The following is a 19,535-nucleotide window of genomic DNA, read 5'->3' on the forward strand; positions in this document are numbered from 1 at the left end:
TATTCATATGTTCTTATTATAAAAGGTATATTTTACAAGATTTCAGAAAAGATGTATTTTAAGATGTGAAATCAAATGTCTCGTGTTCTCTAAACATGCTGCTTAAACAACTGCTTTGGTTGTGTTTCTTTTTGGCAGAGACAAATGTATTGAGTTGTTACCATATGTTACCAAGCTGCTTCATCACAACAAGTGTTGATAAAGTCATGTTTATTTTTGCATCAGAGAAAAATACACATTTGCGCATGTTTTTTTTACAGTGAGGTTTGTTGTTGGCATATAAAACAGGGCTAATGAGTCCTTCATGTCTTTGGGGGGACAGTGGTGTGAGAGAGTCTCATGAATATCTCACCTAACAACACAACAGAGGAGAATAATCATTAGAAACAATTTGCAGCCGCTAGAATGACGTGCATATAATTTTACATCATAATATAGCCACAGATTATTCTTGGTTCTGATTGTTCTAAAGGTTTAGCTTTAGGAAGGCATTATTATTTATTAAACATTTAAAGATTATAACCATTTAATTGCATTTTTCTATAAAAACAGTCCAAATTTCATTGCTTATCAAAATCTTTACTTCACTGATTGTCTGTTAAGAGGCATTAACTGACTAAACGTTTCACGATCCGTATCATACAATAAAATAAAACATGTGTTTTAAATTATTCGATAAATAATCTGATTACCTCATCAGTGTGGTATCTGATTATCTGATGTTGCTGATGGTTATAAAGTCATCTTCAGCTCAAACACAGAGGGGCCAGTGAGGCGAGACCTCGGACAGCGATACACAGGACCAGAGGAAGGTGTCCCGGTTCTGGGTTTATTGCTGTCCTCACTGTGTCCCCGTCTCTCCCAAGGGACACATTAGAAGAGGCAAACAGATGTGCAGCCTGTTCATAGACGTCCTCCGTCAGCAGGTCTGCACTGCCGAGGAGTAACTCTCCTTTTCCTGATACACACTGTACCTGGAACAGACCAAGGTAACAGGCAGCTAAATCACTGTGATGCATCCTTAAACACTAAAAAAAAGAAGACTAGAAAATTCTGTGGCGAAATTTTGAGCATGCCTGCTGTTCTTGCTGCCGATGTCCTCGGGTGCAGGACTTGTGCTGGTAAAGGAGTAACATTTGGGTGGATTGAACCTTTAAAACTTAGACAAAGTGGTACTTTGGTGGAATCACCCTTTAAAAGAGACTGACTCTGAAGCTGTGAGGATCCAAACTGGGCTGGGTTGTGATATTTTCGTCGATCGTCTCCCATCATGATATTTTTGTCAAATTTTGGACGACATATGACGTTTTTGTACTTAGTCAAGACCTACTAACCACTACGCCACCATGCCAAATGTCATAGTTTAGTATGTCGTCCAAAATTTAACAAAAATTTCATAGTTTAGTATGTCGTCCAAAAAGTGACCAAAATGTCATAGTTTAGTATGTCGTCCAAAATGTGACAGTTTAGTATGTCGTCCAAAAAGAGACAAAAATGTCATAGTTTAGTATGTCGTCCAAAATGTGACCAAAATGTGACAGTTTAGTATGTTGTCCAAAATTTAACAAAAATTTCATAGTTTAGTATGTCGTCCAAAAAGTGACCAAAATGTCATAGTTTAGTATGTCGTCCAAAATGTGACAGTTTAGTATGTCGTCCAAAAAGAGACAAAAATGTCATAGTTTAGTATGTCGTCCAAAATGTGACCAAAATGTGACAGTTTAGTATGTTGTTCAAAATTTTAACAAAATGTCATAGTTTAGTATGCCGTCCAAAAAGCGACAAAAATGTCATAGTTTAGTATGTCGTCCAAAATTTGACCAAAATGTCATAGTTTAGTATGTTGTCCAAAATTTAACAAAAATGTCATAGTTTAGTATGTCGTCCAAAAAGTGACCAAAATGTCATAGTTTAGTATGTCTTCCAAAATGTGACAGTTTAGTATGTCGTCCAAAATGTGACCAAAATGTCATAGTTTAGTATGTCGTTCAAAATTTGAACAAAATGTCATAGTTTAGTATGTCGTCCAAAAAGTCACAAAAATGTCATAGTTTAGTATGTCGTCCAAAAAGTCACAAAAATGTCATAGTTTAGTATGTCGTCCAAAATTTGACCAAAATGTCATAGTTTAGTATGTTGTCCAAAATTTAACAAAAATGTCATAGTTAAGTATGTCGTCCAAAAAGTGACCAAAATGTCATAGTTTAGTATGTCGTCCAAAATGTGACCAAAATGTCATAGTTTAGTATGTCGTTCAAAATTTGAACAAAATGTCATAGTTTAGTATGTCGTCCAAAAAGTCACAAAAATGTCATAGTTTAGTATGTCGTCCAAAATGTGACCAAAATGTCACAGTTTAGTATGTCGTCCAAAAAGTCACAAAAATGTCATAGTTTAGTATGTCGTCCAAAATGTGACCAAAATGTCACAGTTTAGTATGTCGTCCAAAATTTAACAAAAATGTCATAGTTTAGTCAGTCAGTCAGTCATCATCTACCGCTTTATCCTCTGCCAGAGGGTCGCGGGGGGTGCTGTGCCAATCTCAGCTACATCGGGCGATAGGCGGGGTACACCCTGGACAGTTCGCCAGTCCATCGCAGGGCCACACACAGATAGAGACAAACAACCATTCACTCTCACACTCACTCCCATGGTCAATTTGGAGTGTCCAATTTACCTATCCCCACACTGCACGTTTTTGGACTGTGGGAGGAAGCCGGAGTTCCCGGAGAGAACCCACGCACACACGGGGAGAACATGCAAACTCCATGCAGAAAGGCCCTTGTTCCAATAGTTTAGTATGTTGTCCAAAATTTAACAAAAATGTCATAGTTTAGTATGTCGTCCAAAAAGTGATGAAAAAGTCATAGTTTAGTATGTTGTCCAAAATTTAACAAAAATGTCATAGTTTAGTATGTCGTCCAAAAAGTGACGAAAAAGTCATAGTTTAGTATGTCGTCCAAAATTTAACAAAAATTTCATAGTTTAGTATGTCGTCCAAAAAGCGACCAAAATGTCATAGTTTAGTATGTCGTACAAGATTTGACCAAAATGTCATAGTTTAGTATGTCGTCCAAAATTTAACAAAAATGTCATAGTTTAGTATGTCGTCCAAAATTTGACCAAAATGTCATTGTTTAGTATGTCGTCCAAAATGTGAAAGTTTAGTATGTCGTCCAAAATGTGACCAAAATGTCATAGTTTAGTATGTCGTTCAAAATTTGAACAAAATGTCATAGTTTAGTATGTTGTCCAAAAGTTAACAAAATGTCATAGTTTAGTATGTCGTCCAAAAAGTGACGAAAAAGTCATAGTTTAGTATGTCGTCCAAAATTTAACAAAAATGTCATAGTTTAGTATGTCGTCCAAAATTTAACAAAAATGTCATAGTTTAGTATGTCGTCCAAAAAGTGACCAAAATGTCATAGTTTAGTATGTCGTCCAAAATGTGAAAGTTTAGTATGTCGTCCAAAATGTGACCAAAATGTCATAGTTTAGTATGTCGTTCAAAATTTGAACAAAATGTCATAGTTTAGTATGTTGTCCAAAAGTTAACAAAATGTCATAGTTTAGTATGTCGTCCAAAAAGTGACGAAAAAGTCATAGTTTAGTATGTCGTCCAAAATTTGACCAAAATGTCATTGTTTAGTATGTCGTCCAAAATTTAACAAAAATGTCATAGTTTAGTATGTCGTCCAAAATTTTACAAAAATGTCATAGTTTAGTATGTCGTCCAAAAAGTGACGAAAAAGTCATAGTTTAGTGTGTCGTCCAAAATTTGACCAAAATGTCATTGTTTAGTATGTCGTCCAAAATTTAACAAAAATGTCATAGTTTAGTATGTCGTTCAAAATTTTACAAAAATGTCATAGTTTAGTACGTCGTCCAAAATTTGACCAAAATGTCATATTTTAGTATGTCGTCCAAAATTTAACAAAAATGTCATAGTTTAGTATGTCGTCCAAAATTTGACCAAAATGTCATAGTTTAGTATGTCGTCCAAAATTTAACAAAAATGTCATAGTTTAGTATGTCGTCCAAAATTTAACAAAAATGTCATAGTTTAGTATGTTGTCCAAAAAGTGACCAAAATGTCATAGTTCAGTATGTCGTCCAAAATGTGACAGTTTAGTATGTCGTCCAAAATGTGACCAAAATGTCATAGTTTAGTATGTCGTTCAAAATTTGAACAAAATGTCATAGTTTAGTATGTCGTCCAAAAAGTGACCAAAATGTCATAGTTTAGTATGTCGTCCAAAATGTGACAGTTTAGTATGTCGTCCAAAATGTGACCAAAATGTCATAGTTTAGTATGTCGTTCAAAATTTGAACAAAATGTCATAGTTTAGTATGTCGTCCAAAAAGTCACAAAAATGTCATAGTTTAGTATGTCGTCCAAAAAGTCACAAAAAAGTCATAGTATAGTATGCCGTCCAAAATCAGTCAAAGAAGTCATAGTATAGAATGTCGTCCAAAATCAGTCAAAAAAGTCATAGTTTAGTATGTCGTCCAAAAAGTGACCAAAATGTCATAGTTTAGTATCTCTTCCAAAATCAGTCAAAAAAGTGATAGTTTTCTATGTCGTCCAAAATCAGTCAAAAAGGTCATAGTATAGAATGTCGTCCAAAATCAGTCAAAAAAGTCATAGTATAGTATGCCGTACAAATCTGTCAAAAATGTCATAGTTTAGTATGTCGTCCAAAAAGTGACCAAAATGTCATAGTTTAGTAGGTCGTCCAAAAAGTCACAAAAATGTCATATTTTAGTATGCCGTCCAAAAAGCGACAAAAAAGTCATAGATTAGTATGTCGTCCAAAATTTAACAAAAATTTCATAGTTTAGTATGTCGTCCAAAAAGCGACCAAAATGTCATAGTTTAGTATGTCGTCCAAAATTTGACCAAAATGTCATAGTTTAGTATGTCGTCCAAAATTTTACAAAAATGTCATAGTTTAGTATGTCGTCCAAAATTTGACCAAAATGTCATTGTTTAGTATGTCGTCCAAAATTTAACAAAAATGTCATAGTTTAGTATGTCGTCCAAAAAGTGACAAAAATGTCATAGTTTAGTATGTCGTCCAAAATTTAACAAAAATGTCATAGTTTAGTATGTCGTCCAAAAAGTGACAAAAATGTCATAGTTTAGTATGTTGTCCAAAAAGTGACCAAAATGTCATAGTTTAGTATGTCGTCCAAAATGTGACGAAAATGTGACAGTTTAGTATGTCCTCCAAAATGTGACCAAAATGTCATAGTTTAGTATGTCGTTCAAAATTTGAACGAAATGTCATAGTTTAGTATGTCGTCCAAAAAGTGACCAAAATGTCATAGTTTAGTATGTCGTCCAAAATGTGAAAGTTTAGTATGTCGTCCAAAATGTGACCAAAATGTCATAGTTTAGTATGTCGTTCAAAATTTGAACAAAATGTCATAGTTTAGTATGTTGTCCAAAATTTAACAAAAATGTCATAGTTTAGTATGTCGTCCAAAAAGTGACAAAAATGTCATAGTTTAGTATGTCGTCCAAAATTTAACAAAAATGTCATAGTTTAGTACGTCGTCCAAAATTTGACCAAAATGTCATATTTTAGTATGTCGTCCAAAATTTAACAAAAATGTCATAGTTTAGTATGTCGTCCAAAATTTGACCAAAATGTCATAGTTTAGTATGTCGTCCAAAATTTAACAAAAATGTCATAGTTTAGTATGTCGTCCAAAATTTAACAAAAATGTCATAGTTAAGTATGTTGTCCAAAAAGTGACCAAAATGTCATAGTTCAGTATGTCGTCCAAAATGTGACAGTTTAGTATGTCGTCCAAAATGTGACCAAAATGTCATAGTTTAGTATGTCGTTCAAAATTTGAACAAAATGTCATAGTTTAGTATGTCGTCCAAAAAGTGACCAAAATGTCATAGTTTAGTATGTCGTCCAAAATGTGACAGTTTAGTATGTCGTCCAAAATGTGACCAAAATGTCATAGTTTAGTATGTCGTTCAAAATTTGAACAAAATGTCATAGTTTAGTATGTCGTCCAAAAAGTCACAAAAATGTCATAGTTTAGTATGTCGTCCAAAAAGTCACAAAAAAGTCATAGTATAGTATGCCGTCCAAAATCAGTCAAAGAAGTCATAGTATAGAATGTCGTCCAAAATCAGTCAAAAAAGTCATAGTTTAGTATGTCGTCCAAAAAGTGACCAAAATGTCATAGTTTAGTATGTTGTCCAAAAAGTCACAAAAATGTCATATTTTAGTATGCCGTCCAAAAAGCGACAAAAATGTCATAGTTTAGTATCTCTTCCAAAATCAGTCAAAAAAGTGATAGTTTTCTATGTCGTCCAAAATCAGTCAAAAAGGTCATAGTATAGAATGTCGTCCAAAATCAGTCAAAAAAGTCATAGTATAGTATGCCGTACAAATCTGTCAAAAATGTCATAGTTTAGTATGTCGTCCAAAAAGTGACCAAAATGTCATAGTTTAGTAGGTCGTCCAAAAAGTCACAAAAATGTCATATTTTAGTATGCCGTCCAAAAAGCGACAAAAATGTCATATTTAGTATGCCGTCCAAAATTTGACCAAAATGTCATACTTTAGTATGTTGTCCAAAATTTAACAAAAATGTCATAGTTTAGTATGTCGTCCAAAATTTAACAAAAATGTCATAGTTTAGTATGTTGTCCAAAATTTAACAAAAATGTCATAGTTTAGTATGCCGCCAAAAAGTGACGAAAAAGTCATAGTTTAGTATGTCGTCCAAAATTTAACAAAAATGTCATAGTTTAGTATGTTGTCCAAAAAGTTACCAAAATGTCATAGTTTAGTATGTCGTCCAAAATGTGACAGTTTAGTATGTCGTCCAAAATGTGACCAAAATGTCATAGTTTAGTATGTCGTTCAAAATTTGAACAAAATGTCATAGTTTAGTATGTCGTCCAAAAACCCACAAAAATGTCATAGTTTAGTATGTCGTCCAAAAAGTCACAAAAAAGTCATAGTATAGTATGCCGTCCAAAATCAGTCAAAGAAAGTCATCGTATAGTATGTTGTCCAAAACCAGTCATAGAATGTATGTTGTCCAAGATCAGTCAAAGAAGTCATAGTATAGAATGTCGTCCAAAATCAGTCAAAAAGGTCATAGTTTAGTATCTCTTCCAAAATCAGTCAAAAAAGTCATAGTTTTGTATGTCGTCCAAAATCAGTCAAAAAAGTCATAGTATAGTATGTCGTCCAAAATCAGTCAAAAACGTCATAGTATAGTATGCCGTACAAATCTGTCAAAAAAGTCATAGTTTTGTATGTCGTCCAAAATCAGTCAAATTATAGTATGTCGTCCGTGATGACACCAATACATCTTAGGATTGCAGAGAACACTTGTTCCAACCAGGGCTTGAACCCAAGTCTTTTTTTCTCAAAGGCAAGAGTGCTCACCAGTGCACCAACCTCGTGAAGCCACACTATAGTATGTTGTCCTAAATGACACCAAAACGTCATAGTATAGTATGTCTTCCAAAATCAGTCAAAAACTCACAGTATAGTATGCCATCCAAAATTGGTCAAAAAAGTCATCGTATAGTATGCCGTACAAAATCATTAAAAAAAGTCATAGTATAGTATGTTGTCCAAAATCAGTCAAAAAAGTCATAGTATAGTATGTTGTCCAAAATCAGTCAAAAAAGTCATAGTATAGTATGCCGTCCAAAATCGGTCAAAAAAGTCATAGTATAGTATGTCGTCCAAAATCAGTCAAAAAAAGTCATAGTATATTATGCCGTACAAAATCAGTCAAAAAAGTCATAGTATAGTATGTTGTCCAAAATCAGTCAAAATAGTCATAGTATATAGTATGTAGTCCAAAATCAGTCAAAAAAGTCATAGTATAGTATGTTGTCCAAAATCAGTCAAAATAGTCATAATATAGTATGTCATCCAAAATCAGTCAAAAAAGTCATAGTATAGTATGTCGTCCAAAATTGGTCAAAAAAGTCATAGTATAGTATGTCGTCCAAAATCAGTCAAAAAAGTCATAGTATGGTATGTCGTCCACAATCAGTCAAAATAGTCATAGTTTTGTATGTCCTCAAAAATCAGTCAAAAAAGTCATAGTATAGTATGTCGTCCGAAATTGGTCAAAAAAGTCATAGTTTTGTATGTCGTCCAAAATCAGTCCAAAAAAGTCATAGTATAGTATGTCGTCCAAAATCAGTCAAATTATAGTATGTCGTCCGTAATGACACCAATACATCTTAGGATTGCAGAGAACACTTGTTCCAACCAGGGCTTGAACCCCAGTCTTTTTTCTCAAAGGCAAAAGTGCTAACCAGTACACCAACCTCGTGAAGCCACACTATAGTATGTTGTCCTAAATGACACCAAAACGTCATAGTATAGTATGTCTTCCAAAATCAGTCAAAAACTCACAGTATAGTATGCCATCCAAAATTGGTCAAAAAAGTCATAGTATAGTATGCCGTACAAAATCAGTCAAAAAAGTCATAGTATAGTATGTTGTCCAAAATCAGTCAAAAAAGTCATAGTATAGTATGTCGTCCAAAATCAGTCAAAAAAGTCATAGTTTAGTATGTCGTCCAAAAAGTGACCAAAATGTCATAGTTTAGTATGTTGTCCAAAAAGTCACAAAAATGTCATATTTTAGTATGCCGTCCAAAAAGCGACAAAAATGTCATAGTTTAGTATCTCTTCCAAAATCAGTCAAAAAAGTGATAGTTTTCTATGTCGTCCAAAATCAGTCAAAAAGGTCATAGTATAGAATGTCGTCCAAAATCAGTCAAAAAAGTCATAGTATAGTATGCCGTACAAATCTGTCAAAAATGTCATAGTTTAGTATGTCGTCCAAAAAGTGACCAAAATGTCATAGTTTAGTAGGTCGTCCAAAAAGTCACAAAAATGTCATATTTTAGTATGCCGTCCAAAAAGCGACAAAAAAGTCATAGTTTAGTATGTCGTCCAAAATTTAACAAAAATTTCATAGTTTAGTATGTCGTCCAAAAAGCGACCAAAATGTCATAGTTTAGTATGTCGTCCAAAATTTGACCAAAATGTCATAGTTTAGTATGTCGTCCAAAATTTTACAAAAATGTCATAGTTTAGTATGTCGTCCAAAATTTGACCAAAATGTCATTGTTTAGTATGTCGTCCAAAATTTAACAAAAATGTCATAGTTTAGTATGTCGTCCAAAAAGTGACAAAAATGTCATAGTTTAGTATGTCGTCCAAAATTTAACAAAAATGTCATAGTTTAGTATGTCGTCCAAAAAGTGACAAAAATGTCATAGTTTAGTATGTTGTCCAAAAAGTGACCAAAATGTCATAGTTTAGTATGTCGTCCAAAATGTGACGAAAATGTGACAGTTTAGTATGTCCTCCAAAATGTGACCAAAATGTCATAGTTTAGTATGTCGTTCAAAATTTGAACGAAATGTCATAGTTTAGTATGTCGTCCAAAAAGTGACCAAAATGTCATAGTTTAGTATGTCGTCCAAAATGTGAAAGTTTAGTATGTCGTCCAAAATGTGACCAAAATGTCATAGTTTAGTATGTCGTTCAAAATTTGAACAAAATGTCATAGTTTAGTATGTTGTCCAAAATTTAACAAAAATGTCATAGTTTAGTATGTCGTCCAAAAAGTGACAAAAATGTCATAGTTTAGTATGTCGTCCAAAATTTAACAAAAATGTCATAGTTTAGTACGTCGTCCAAAATTTGACCAAAATGTCATATTTTAGTATGTCGTCCAAAATTTAACAAAAATGTCATAGTTTAGTATGTCGTCCAAAATTTGACCAAAATGTCATAGTTTAGTATGTCGTCCAAAATTTAACAAAAATGTCATAGTTTAGTATGTCGTCCAAAATTTAACAAAAATGTCATAGTTAAGTATGTTGTCCAAAAAGTGACCAAAATGTCATAGTTCAGTATGTCGTCCAAAATGTGACAGTTTAGTATGTCGTCCAAAATGTGACCAAAATGTCATAGTTTAGTATGTCGTTCAAAATTTGAACAAAATGTCATAGTTTAGTATGTCGTCCAAAAAGTGACCAAAATGTCATAGTTTAGTATGTCGTCCAAAATGTGACAGTTTAGTATGTCGTCCAAAATGTGACCAAAATGTCATAGTTTAGTATGTCGTTCAAAATTTGAACAAAATGTCATAGTTTAGTATGTCGTCCAAAAAGTCACAAAAATGTCATAGTTTAGTATGTCGTCCAAAAAGTCACAAAAAAGTCATAGTATAGTATGCCGTCCAAAATCAGTCAAAGAAGTCATAGTATAGAATGTCGTCCAAAATCAGTCAAAAAAGTCATAGTTTAGTATGTCGTCCAAAAAGTGACCAAAATGTCATAGTTTAGTATGTTGTCCAAAAAGTCACAAAAATGTCATATTTTAGTATGCCGTCCAAAAAGCGACAAAAATGTCATAGTTTAGTATCTCTTCCAAAATCAGTCAAAAAAGTGATAGTTTTCTATGTCGTCCAAAATCAGTCAAAAAGGTCATAGTATAGAATGTCGTCCAAAATCAGTCAAAAAAGTCATAGTATAGTATGCCGTACAAATCTGTCAAAAATGTCATAGTTTAGTATGTCGTCCAAAAAGTGACCAAAATGTCATAGTTTAGTAGGTCGTCCAAAAAGTCACAAAAATGTCATATTTTAGTATGCCGTCCAAAAAGCGACAAAAATGTCATATTTAGTATGCCGTCCAAAATTTGACCAAAATGTCATACTTTAGTATGTTGTCCAAAATTTAACAAAAATGTCATAGTTTAGTATGTCGTCCAAAATTTAACAAAAATGTCATAGTTTAGTATGTTGTCCAAAATTTAACAAAAATGTCATAGTTTAGTATGCCGCCAAAAAGTGACGAAAAAGTCATAGTTTAGTATGTCGTCCAAAATTTAACAAAAATGTCATAGTTTAGTATGTTGTCCAAAAAGTTACCAAAATGTCATAGTTTAGTATGTCGTCCAAAATGTGACAGTTTAGTATGTCGTCCAAAATGTGACCAAAATGTCATAGTTTAGTATGTCGTTCAAAATTTGAACAAAATGTCATAGTTTAGTATGTCGTCCAAAAACCCACAAAAATGTCATAGTTTAGTATGTCGTCCAAAAAGTCACAAAAAAGTCATAGTATAGTATGCCGTCCAAAATCAGTCAAAGAAAGTCATCGTATAGTATGTTGTCCAAAACCAGTCATAGAATGTATGTTGTCCAAGATCAGTCAAAGAAGTCATAGTATAGAATGTCGTCCAAAATCAGTCAAAAAAGTCATAGTTTAGTATCTCTTCCAAAATCAGTCAAAAAAGTCATAGTTTTGTATGTCGTCCAAAATCAGTCAAAAAAGTCATAGTATAGTATGTCGTCCAAAATCAGTCAAAAACGTCATAGTATAGTATGCCGTACAAATCTGTCAAAAAAGTCATAGTTTTGTATGTCGTCCAAAATCAGTCAAATTATAGTATGTCGTCCGTGATGACACCAATACATCTTAGGATTGCAGAGAACACTTGTTCCAACCAGGGCTTGAACCCAAGTCTTTTTTTCTCAAAGGCAAGAGTGCTCACCAGTGCACCAACCTCGTGAAGCCACACTATAGTATGTTGTCCTAAATGACACCAAAACGTCATAGTATAGTATGTCTTCCAAAATCAGTCAAAAACTCACAGTATAGTATGCCATCCAAAATTGGTCAAAAAAGTCATCGTATAGTATGCCGTACAAAATCATTAAAAAAAGTCATAGTATAGTATGTTGTCCAAAATCAGTCAAAAAAGTCATAGTATAGTATGTTGTCCAAAATCAGTCAAAAAAGTCATAGTATAGTATGCCGTCCAAAATCGGTCAAAAAAGTCATAGTATAGTATGTCGTCCAAAATCAGTCAAAAAAAGTCATAGTATATTATGCCGTACAAAATCAGTCAAAAAAGTCATAGTATATAGTATGTAGTCCAAAATCAGTCAAAAAAGTCATAGTATAGTATGTTGTCCAAAATCAGTCAAAATAGTCATAATATAGTATGTCATCCAAAATCAGTCAAAAAAGTCATAGTATAGTATGTCGTCCAAAATTGGTCAAAAAAGTCATAGTATAGTATGTCGTCCAAAATCAGTCAAAAAAGTCATAGTATGGTATGTCGTCCACAATCAGTCAAAATAGTCATAGTTTTGTATGTCCTCAAAAATCAGTCAAAAAAGTCATAGTATAGTATGTCGTCCGAAATTGGTCAAAAAAGTCATAGTTTTGTATGTCGTCCAAAATCAGTCCAAAAAAGTCATAGTATAGTATGTCGTCCAAAATCAGTCAAATTATAGTATGTCGTCCGTAATGACACCAATACATCTTAGGATTGCAGAGAACACTTGTTCCAACCAGGGCTTGAACCCCAGTCTTTTTTCTCAAAGGCAAAAGTGCTAACCAGTACACCAACCTCGTGAAGCCACACTATAGTATGTTGTCCTAAATGACACCAAAACGTCATAGTATAGTATGTCTTCCATAATCAGTCAAAAACTCACAGTATAGTATGCCATCCAAAATTGGTCAAAAAAGTCATAGTATAGTATGCCGTACAAAATCAGTCAAAAAAGTCATAGTATAGTATGTTGTCCAAAATCAGTCAAAAAAGTCATAGTATAGTATGTCGTCCAAAATCAGTCAAAAATGTCATAGTATAGTATCTCTTCCAAAATCCATCAAAAGTCATAGTTTTGTATGTCGTCCAAAATCAGTCAAAAAGTCATAGTATAGTATGTCGTCCAAAATCAGTCTAAAAAGTCATAGTATAGTATGCCGTCCAAAATCGGTCAAAAAAGTCATAGTATAGTATGTCGTCCAAAATCAGTCAAAAAAGTCATAGTATATTATGCCGTACAAAATCAGTCAAAAAAGTCATAGTATAGTATGTTGTCCAAAATCAGTCAAAATAGTCATAGTATAGTATGTCGTCCAAAATCAGTCAAAAAAGTCATAGTATAGTATGTCGTCCAAAATCGGTCAAAAAAGTCATAGTATAGTATGTCGTCCAAAATTGGTCAAAAAAGTCATAGTTTTGTAGGTCGTCCAAAATCAGTCCAAAAAAGTCATAGTATAGTATGTCGTCCAAAATCAGTCAAATTATAGTATGTCGTCCGTAATGACACCAATACATCTTAGGATTGCAGAGAACACTTGTTCCAACCAGGGCTTGAACCCCAGTCTTTTTTCTCAAAGGCAAAAGTGCTAACCAGTACACCAACCTCGTGAAGCCACACTATAGTATGTTGTCCTAAATGACACCAAAACGTCATAGTATAGTATATCGTCCAAAATCGGTCAAAAATGTCATAGTTTTGTATGACTCCAAAATCAGTCAAAAAAGTCATAGTATAGTATGTTGTCCAAAATCAGTCAAAAAAGTCATACTATAGTATGCCATCCAAAATCAATCAAAAAAGTCATAGTTTTGTATGTCGTCCAAAATCAGTCAAAAAAGTTGCAGTATAGTATGTCTTCTAAAATCAGTCAAAAAGTCATAGTATAGTATGTTGTCCAAAGTCAGTCAAAAAAGACATAGTTTTGTATGTCCTCCAAAATCAGTCAAAAAAGTTGCAGTATAGTATGTCTTCTAAAATCAGTCAAAAAGTCATAGTATAGTATGCCGTCCAAAATAGGTCAAAAAAGTCATAGTATAGTATGTCGTCCAAAATCACTCAAAAAAGTCATAGTTTTGTATGTCGTCCAAATTCACTCAAAAAATCATAGTATAGTGTGTTGTCCAAAATCAGTCAAAAAAGTCATAGTTTTGTATGTCGTCCAAAATCGGTCAAAAAAGTCATAGTATAGTATCTCTTCCGAAATCAGTCAAAAAAGTCATAGTTTTGTATGTCAAAAAAGTTGCAGTATAGTATGTCTTCTAAAATCAGTCAAAAAGTCAAAGTATAGTATACGTCCAAAATCAGTCAAAAAAGTCACAGTATAGTATGTTTACACATTAAGGACAATAGTATGTTGTCCTAAATGACACCAAAACGTCATAGTATAGTATGCCGTCCAAAGTCAGTCAAAAAAGTCATAGTTTTGTATGTCGTCCAAAATCAGTTAAAAAAGTCATAGTATAGTATTACTTCCTAAATCAGTCAAAAAAGTCAGTTTTGAATGTCGTCCAAAATCAGTCAAAAAAGTCATAGTATAGTATCTCTTCCAATATCAGTCAAAAAAGTCATAGTATAGTTTGTCGTCCAAAATCAGTCAAAAAAGTCATAGTATAGTATGTTGTCCAAAATCAGTCAAAAAAGTCATAGTATAGTTTGTCGTCCAAAATCAGTCAAAAAAGTCATAGTATAGTATGCCGTACAAAATCAGTCAAAAAAGTCATAGTTTTGTATTTTGTCCAAAATCAGTCAAAAAAGTCATAGTATAGTATGTTGTCCAAAATCAGTCAAAAAAGTCATAGTATCGTATGCCGTTCAAAATCGGTCAAAAAAGTCATAGTATAGTATGTCGTCCAAATTCACTAAAAAATTCATAGTATAGTGTGTTGTCCAAAATCAGTCAAAAAAGTCATAGTTTTGTATGTTGTCCAAAATCAGTCAAAAAAGTCATAGTATAGTATGTCGTCCAAAAACAGTCAAAAAAGGCATACTATAGCATGTCGTCCAAAATCAGTCAAAAAAGTCATAGTATCGTATGCTGTACAAAATCAGTCAAAAAAGTCATAGTTTTGTATGTTGTCCAAAATCAGTCAAAAAAGTCATAGTATCGTATGCCGTCCAAAATCGGTCAAAAAAGTCATAGTATAATACTATGTCGTCCAAAATCGGTCAAAAAAGTCATAGTATAATACTAAAAAATCACTAAAAAACTCTAGGCTCCACTAGAATGCCTTGCAGCAGCAGGCACTACAAATGTGTTTTGTGGTCTTAGTAAAAAAACAAAACTGAGTTTACTAACCAATAGCTCCATCGTCTGTAACACTGAGTGGCTGCAGCACATTCCCAAGACAGCAAGGCAATCATTTGTCAACTCTGGAAAAAATATATAGAATGAAAACATTGGGTGTTTGGGCCATTATGCATTCAGAGGGATTGCTTCAACATTTCCTGGACTTGAAATTGTCATTTCACAGGATTTCATCCAACATTTAATTGAATTTTATAAAGAAATGAGCAAAGTCATAAAGGATGTGCTTTTCTCACCATCCAAAGCACTGCTAATGAGGTGTAGGGCTTTGAGGACCAATGTGGACTGGACTGTCCGAGCTGACTCCACTTGTTCACACTGTTTTACAAGGTCCAGAATCGCTTGGATGTTCTGTTTTTGAGGTTCTGTTGCTTTAACGTCATCCAGCACAGGACTGTTGTTGTCGAAACAGATCTGGTCCAACTAAGACAAAGAGAGACACCCACATTTAAAAGCCAGTGAAACAAGAGTTTTATAGTCCCAGCACCATAATATGCTGCCAACACCTCTCTGCCCCACTTACCACGTTCTGAAGTGCACTGACGGCAGCTGGGTCCTGCATCACGTTTGTAAGCTGCTGGAGCAGAGAGGATCTTGTGGCGATAGGAAGAGAAGAAAGCAGCTGGAAATGATCATGAAGTTGCTCCAGGTCTGCGTGTGGATAGAAAAAAACATTACCATACCCTCCAAAGACAAAACTTACCCAGAATTAATTAGACACTAAAAAAAAAACCAAATGCTAATATGATAGATCTGGCAGAGTGAGTCATTCACATGTAGTTTTTCTTGTGCCTATGTTTACCAATATAAAAACCTATTTTGTAGAATAAACAATGATCACTGTGATGTTGACATTTTAAAGAATGAGGTCAAAGCATGCATTTACAAACAGTTATTGCATCATTCTGATAAAGACTGAGGCCTCCAGCCGCCAAATGTTCTTTGTGAGCAAACACATATTTCTGACCATGTCATCATCTGCAACAACCACCTATATTCACAAGTTTTATGGCTTCAGAGAGAGAGAGAGAGAACAGTCACTTACCTCGTTGAAGGTGATTATTTTCAGCAGTGTGTGTCGGAGCTCCTGACACTCCCGACAGTTTTTTCTCGGCAGGGCCGTCGACTTCAAAACCTCCAGTTATATTTGACATCAGACACAACTCTGAGGAACATACAGTAACAGTCACATTTCACACACACAGATAATAACTTTATTATCAGTTTTTGTGATCCAATCTGTCAATTTAACATGTAGATTTAGTTAAAATGATTTCTCACCGTAGCATCCATCATGTTTGATCTCTAGTTCTATGAGGGCATAGGCAATGGTAGTATTAGTGGGAATCTCCATGGTAACATTAGTGTCTTTACTCAGGCTCTCGTTCTCTTTTAATGAAACCTGCTGGAACAACAACAACAACAACCCAGGAGACATTAGAGAACAACAAAAAAGACAATCTACTTATATTAATCTATCTAATAAAGAAAATCTCAAATTCAAAATAGTTAATACTTAATAGATGTTGCTGTTAATGCACTATACATATACTGAATCTTACTCAAAGAGATGTCAATACAACAAGAGATAGTATAGCTTGGAATCTGTCATAGTGAGGGCTGTGGCCCCTTGGTGGGCCATAAAGGTACTGCAGTGGAAAAATATAGAACATTTCTGATGTGAACTCAACTCCTGACGCACATTAACAACATGCTGGGTAAGTACTGAATTTGAATTTCCTCACTCTGATGGGGTTTCACTCATCATGGGTTTCCCCTAGAACTTACAGCTGTCACATGCGGTGGTATGCAAATGTATCATGTGTCATGTCACTAGTTAGCACGTTTGATCTTTTTGTTTTTAGTCATTTGAATGCAGAAATGCTACATTTTATATCTTTGAATAACAAAACATGTAAATTATCACAATCATCAATTATGCTTTGATTCTACCTTAGTGGTCTTGGGCCAGTACAAAGTCCACCCTGCTCCACATTGGCCACCTTGCTGCACCTCCTCTATGACTGAACAGGGTGTTGTGGTCACGATACGCTCCTTCACAATCCCTAACACCTGCCGGGGCTTCTCCTTTGTCTGCTGGATCAGGGAGTGGGACATGTCCAGGACTCTATAACATCGGATTTACAACAACACCAGTGGAAAATAGTCACGGGAGGTTTCAATTTATTTGAAAAATACTGCAGATATGACTCATGAGTCCTAAACTGATTATGGTTTCAAAATGATGGAAATGAAATTGAAACAGAAGCAATTTTTTGTGAGCGTTAATTTTCAACTTAGTCTCGTGTTTTGTGTGCAACTTTATGAGAGGGTCAAAGATCACTCCTGCTGTTCACATGTCTTTAACAGGAGTGAGATTACGTTTCTAGGCTCCTTCTTGTATTGTAACCATCTCTGAACTAACTCCACTCAACAGGACAGTGATTTCAGTTAGGAACGTACCTGCCTTTGGACTCTTGCAGCAACCTCTGCATGTTCACCTCCTCTTTTTTCAAACCTCCAAAGGACGACTGCAGTTTAAAAGAGTCTTTACCCTGCAGGCTCACACTGGAGCTGACTAAATTTACGTCCATCCCTCCTTGAAGGTTGTCACCATATGTTCCAACATATTTGAGGAAGTCTGTCTCTGATGTAACTGGGGACAACAGAACAATATTTTTGTGATATAGTAGTAGGAACTTATCAGTCACAACACTGCAGATATAAGCAAATACATACAGTATACATGCATGGTGTTTACCTGGCTTTATAGGTGTCTCTCCTGTTAGTATGTCATTGAAAATAAAATCAGTGGGAAGATATTTTGGCCTCTGCCAGAACCAGAAACGTTTGCGCTTCACCACCACAGACAGGGCATAGATGGAGTCATTCAGGCTGGACACTGGGATCAGCAAACCTTTATGATCCACCTCATCCACAAAGTTTCTGGTAGCTGTGGAAAACATCTCCTCCCTACAAAAAAACAAAAACAGCAAAAGTGTCAGTGAAGAGAGAGAGTGAAGAGTCACTACACTGAAACAAGTGGCTTGTTTCGATAAATGACATGCATAACAGTGATATAAATCAAATGCAGCAGTAAAATGCGTTGGCAACAACGTTATTTTTCGTCACAGCCAATAAAGCCACTTCATACGGGAAACTTAAACGTAGTCAACACAGTCGAAGGACTGTAAGAATCTCTTCACCATCACTGCCTTTCTTTTAAATCCACAGAATAACACACTTGCTCTATTTTCCTGTACATTTACAACAATATATCAAGAAGCAGTTGAAGGGAAATATGTTATTGCATCCATTTATACACACTGGAACAGTAGCTAAACATGCTAATAGCATCAGCAAACCCATCATCTTTTAACGTGTTCTTATTCTTAAGTTAACGACAAAGAAAACGAAACGTTACCGCTTCCCCGAAGTCCTTGTTTTCAGTGATAAACCAGACTAAGAGATTTCTCTGTCCAGATACTTAAGGGTCAAACAAACTCTTCTTCTTCTTCTGTCACTGAAGCTCCCTCTGTTTTGGACAAAAGACACTGCGGGGAAGTTAGTTTCAGGTTAGTTATTATTGTCTCTCACTCGCAGGGTTTAGGGACCGTCAATAAATTATTATTATTGTATAACAGCAGATTTATTTATTCCGTTTCCTCATATTGAATCACCTCATTTGGTGCCTTGGAGACATGACATGACATTATGTTAAGATATGGACCAAAATCTTTGTGGTGTAGATTCAATGAGCTAAAACTAGTGTTTTATGCTGCAGCAACACTGACTGTCTTTGTTCTGTGTATGGATTCAACCTTTAGTGGCTATTTGCTGCTCTCTAGTGGCTGATTAATGGTTCTGCCTTCTAGCTTCATTTGATTACTGACAGAATTTATGAAGGTGCTGACTCTTTGGTTCTTATTACATCATTGCAACTCATGAGGAAAAACCCCCCACTAAACTTAAGTGTCTGATGTATTTTTATTAGGAAAATTACCCACGCATTGTTTAATCATTATAAATAAACATTTATTATTCAGAATGAGTGCATCAGACATTAATGTCTGCATTGACAACAGAAACTGAAACTTAACTTTCATTAGGATCTTTAATTCCTTTTTTAATGTCATGTCGAATGTTCAACATTACTTAAAAGTTTGATTAGAGTGTTCTACGCTATACTATATTTCATCCATCCATCTTTTACCGTTTTATCCCCCACATGAGGGTCACATGAAATATTATTTTCATATATTTTTTTTATTGAAAAACTATTATTGACACTGATTGAACTATTATCTAAAAGGCCGCCCAACACTGGGCGTAGGATTTAGTTGATATTGATAAAATATTACAGTAATTCAAACCTTGAACATTACTTATTTAAGCAACATATTTATAATATAATGAAAAAAAAACCGACTTTCATAAATCATGTATCTGAATTTTACACTCCATACATTTGACGTTGTACACTACATCGTTATGTTTAAAAAGATGTCTTTATTTTATTTTTAACTCTTTATGCATCGGTACAGGTGATTCAGTCTAGACGCCACTTGTGCTGAAGTCTCAAA

The 19,535-nt window shown here is 34.3% G+C and overlaps 1 protein-coding gene across 3 annotated transcripts; it reads right to left on the bottom strand.

Moving 5' to 3' along the window:
* Positions 1 to 193: 193 nt before the first annotated feature.
* Positions 194 to 18,511, bottom strand: gsdmeb (gasdermin Eb). Of its 3 annotated transcripts, none has more exons than XR_009241974.1 (11): positions 18,377 to 18,511; positions 17,714 to 17,925; positions 17,416 to 17,608; positions 16,906 to 17,080; positions 16,234 to 16,354; positions 15,998 to 16,117; positions 15,476 to 15,603; positions 15,189 to 15,375; positions 14,944 to 15,017; positions 693 to 974; positions 194 to 352 (listed from the first exon to the last, which is right to left on the bottom strand). XR_009241974.1 is itself a non-coding variant. In XM_058647323.1 (10 exons), exons 2-10 carry the CDS (start codon positions 17,916 to 17,918, stop codon positions 747 to 749), a joined length of 1,434 nt encoding a protein of 477 aa, XP_058503306.1. In that variant the 5' UTR covers positions 17,919 to 17,925; positions 18,377 to 18,511; the 3' UTR covers positions 194 to 746. The 3 variants fall into 3 exon arrangements, 1 of the variants encoding a protein (XP_058503306.1); XR_009241973.1 differs by having other exon boundaries at positions 16,234 to 16,357; XM_058647323.1 differs by having other exon boundaries at positions 194 to 974; positions 16,234 to 16,357.
* Between the last annotated feature and the right edge of the window lie 1,024 nt (positions 18,512 to 19,535).

This window comes from Solea solea, chromosome 13, assembly GCF_958295425.1.
Source record: "Solea solea chromosome 13, fSolSol10.1, whole genome shotgun sequence".
NCBI lineage: Eukaryota > Metazoa > Chordata > Actinopteri > Pleuronectiformes > Soleidae > Solea > Solea solea.

Excerpts from the sequence above, each read along its gene's own strand:
- gsdmeb (XM_058647323.1), bottom strand. The coding sequence starts at position 17,918 with ATGTTTTCCACAGCTACCAGAAACTTTGTGGATGAGGTGGATCATAAA. Across the intron at positions 15,604-15,997 it reads AAATAATCACCTTCAACGAG|ACCTGGAGCAACTTCATGAT; the intron begins GTAAGTGACTGT and ends ATCCACACGCAG. Across the intron at positions 15,018-15,188 it reads CATTAGCAGTGCTTTGGATG|AGTTGACAAATGATTGCCTT; the intron begins GTGAGAAAAGCA and ends TATTTTTTCCAG.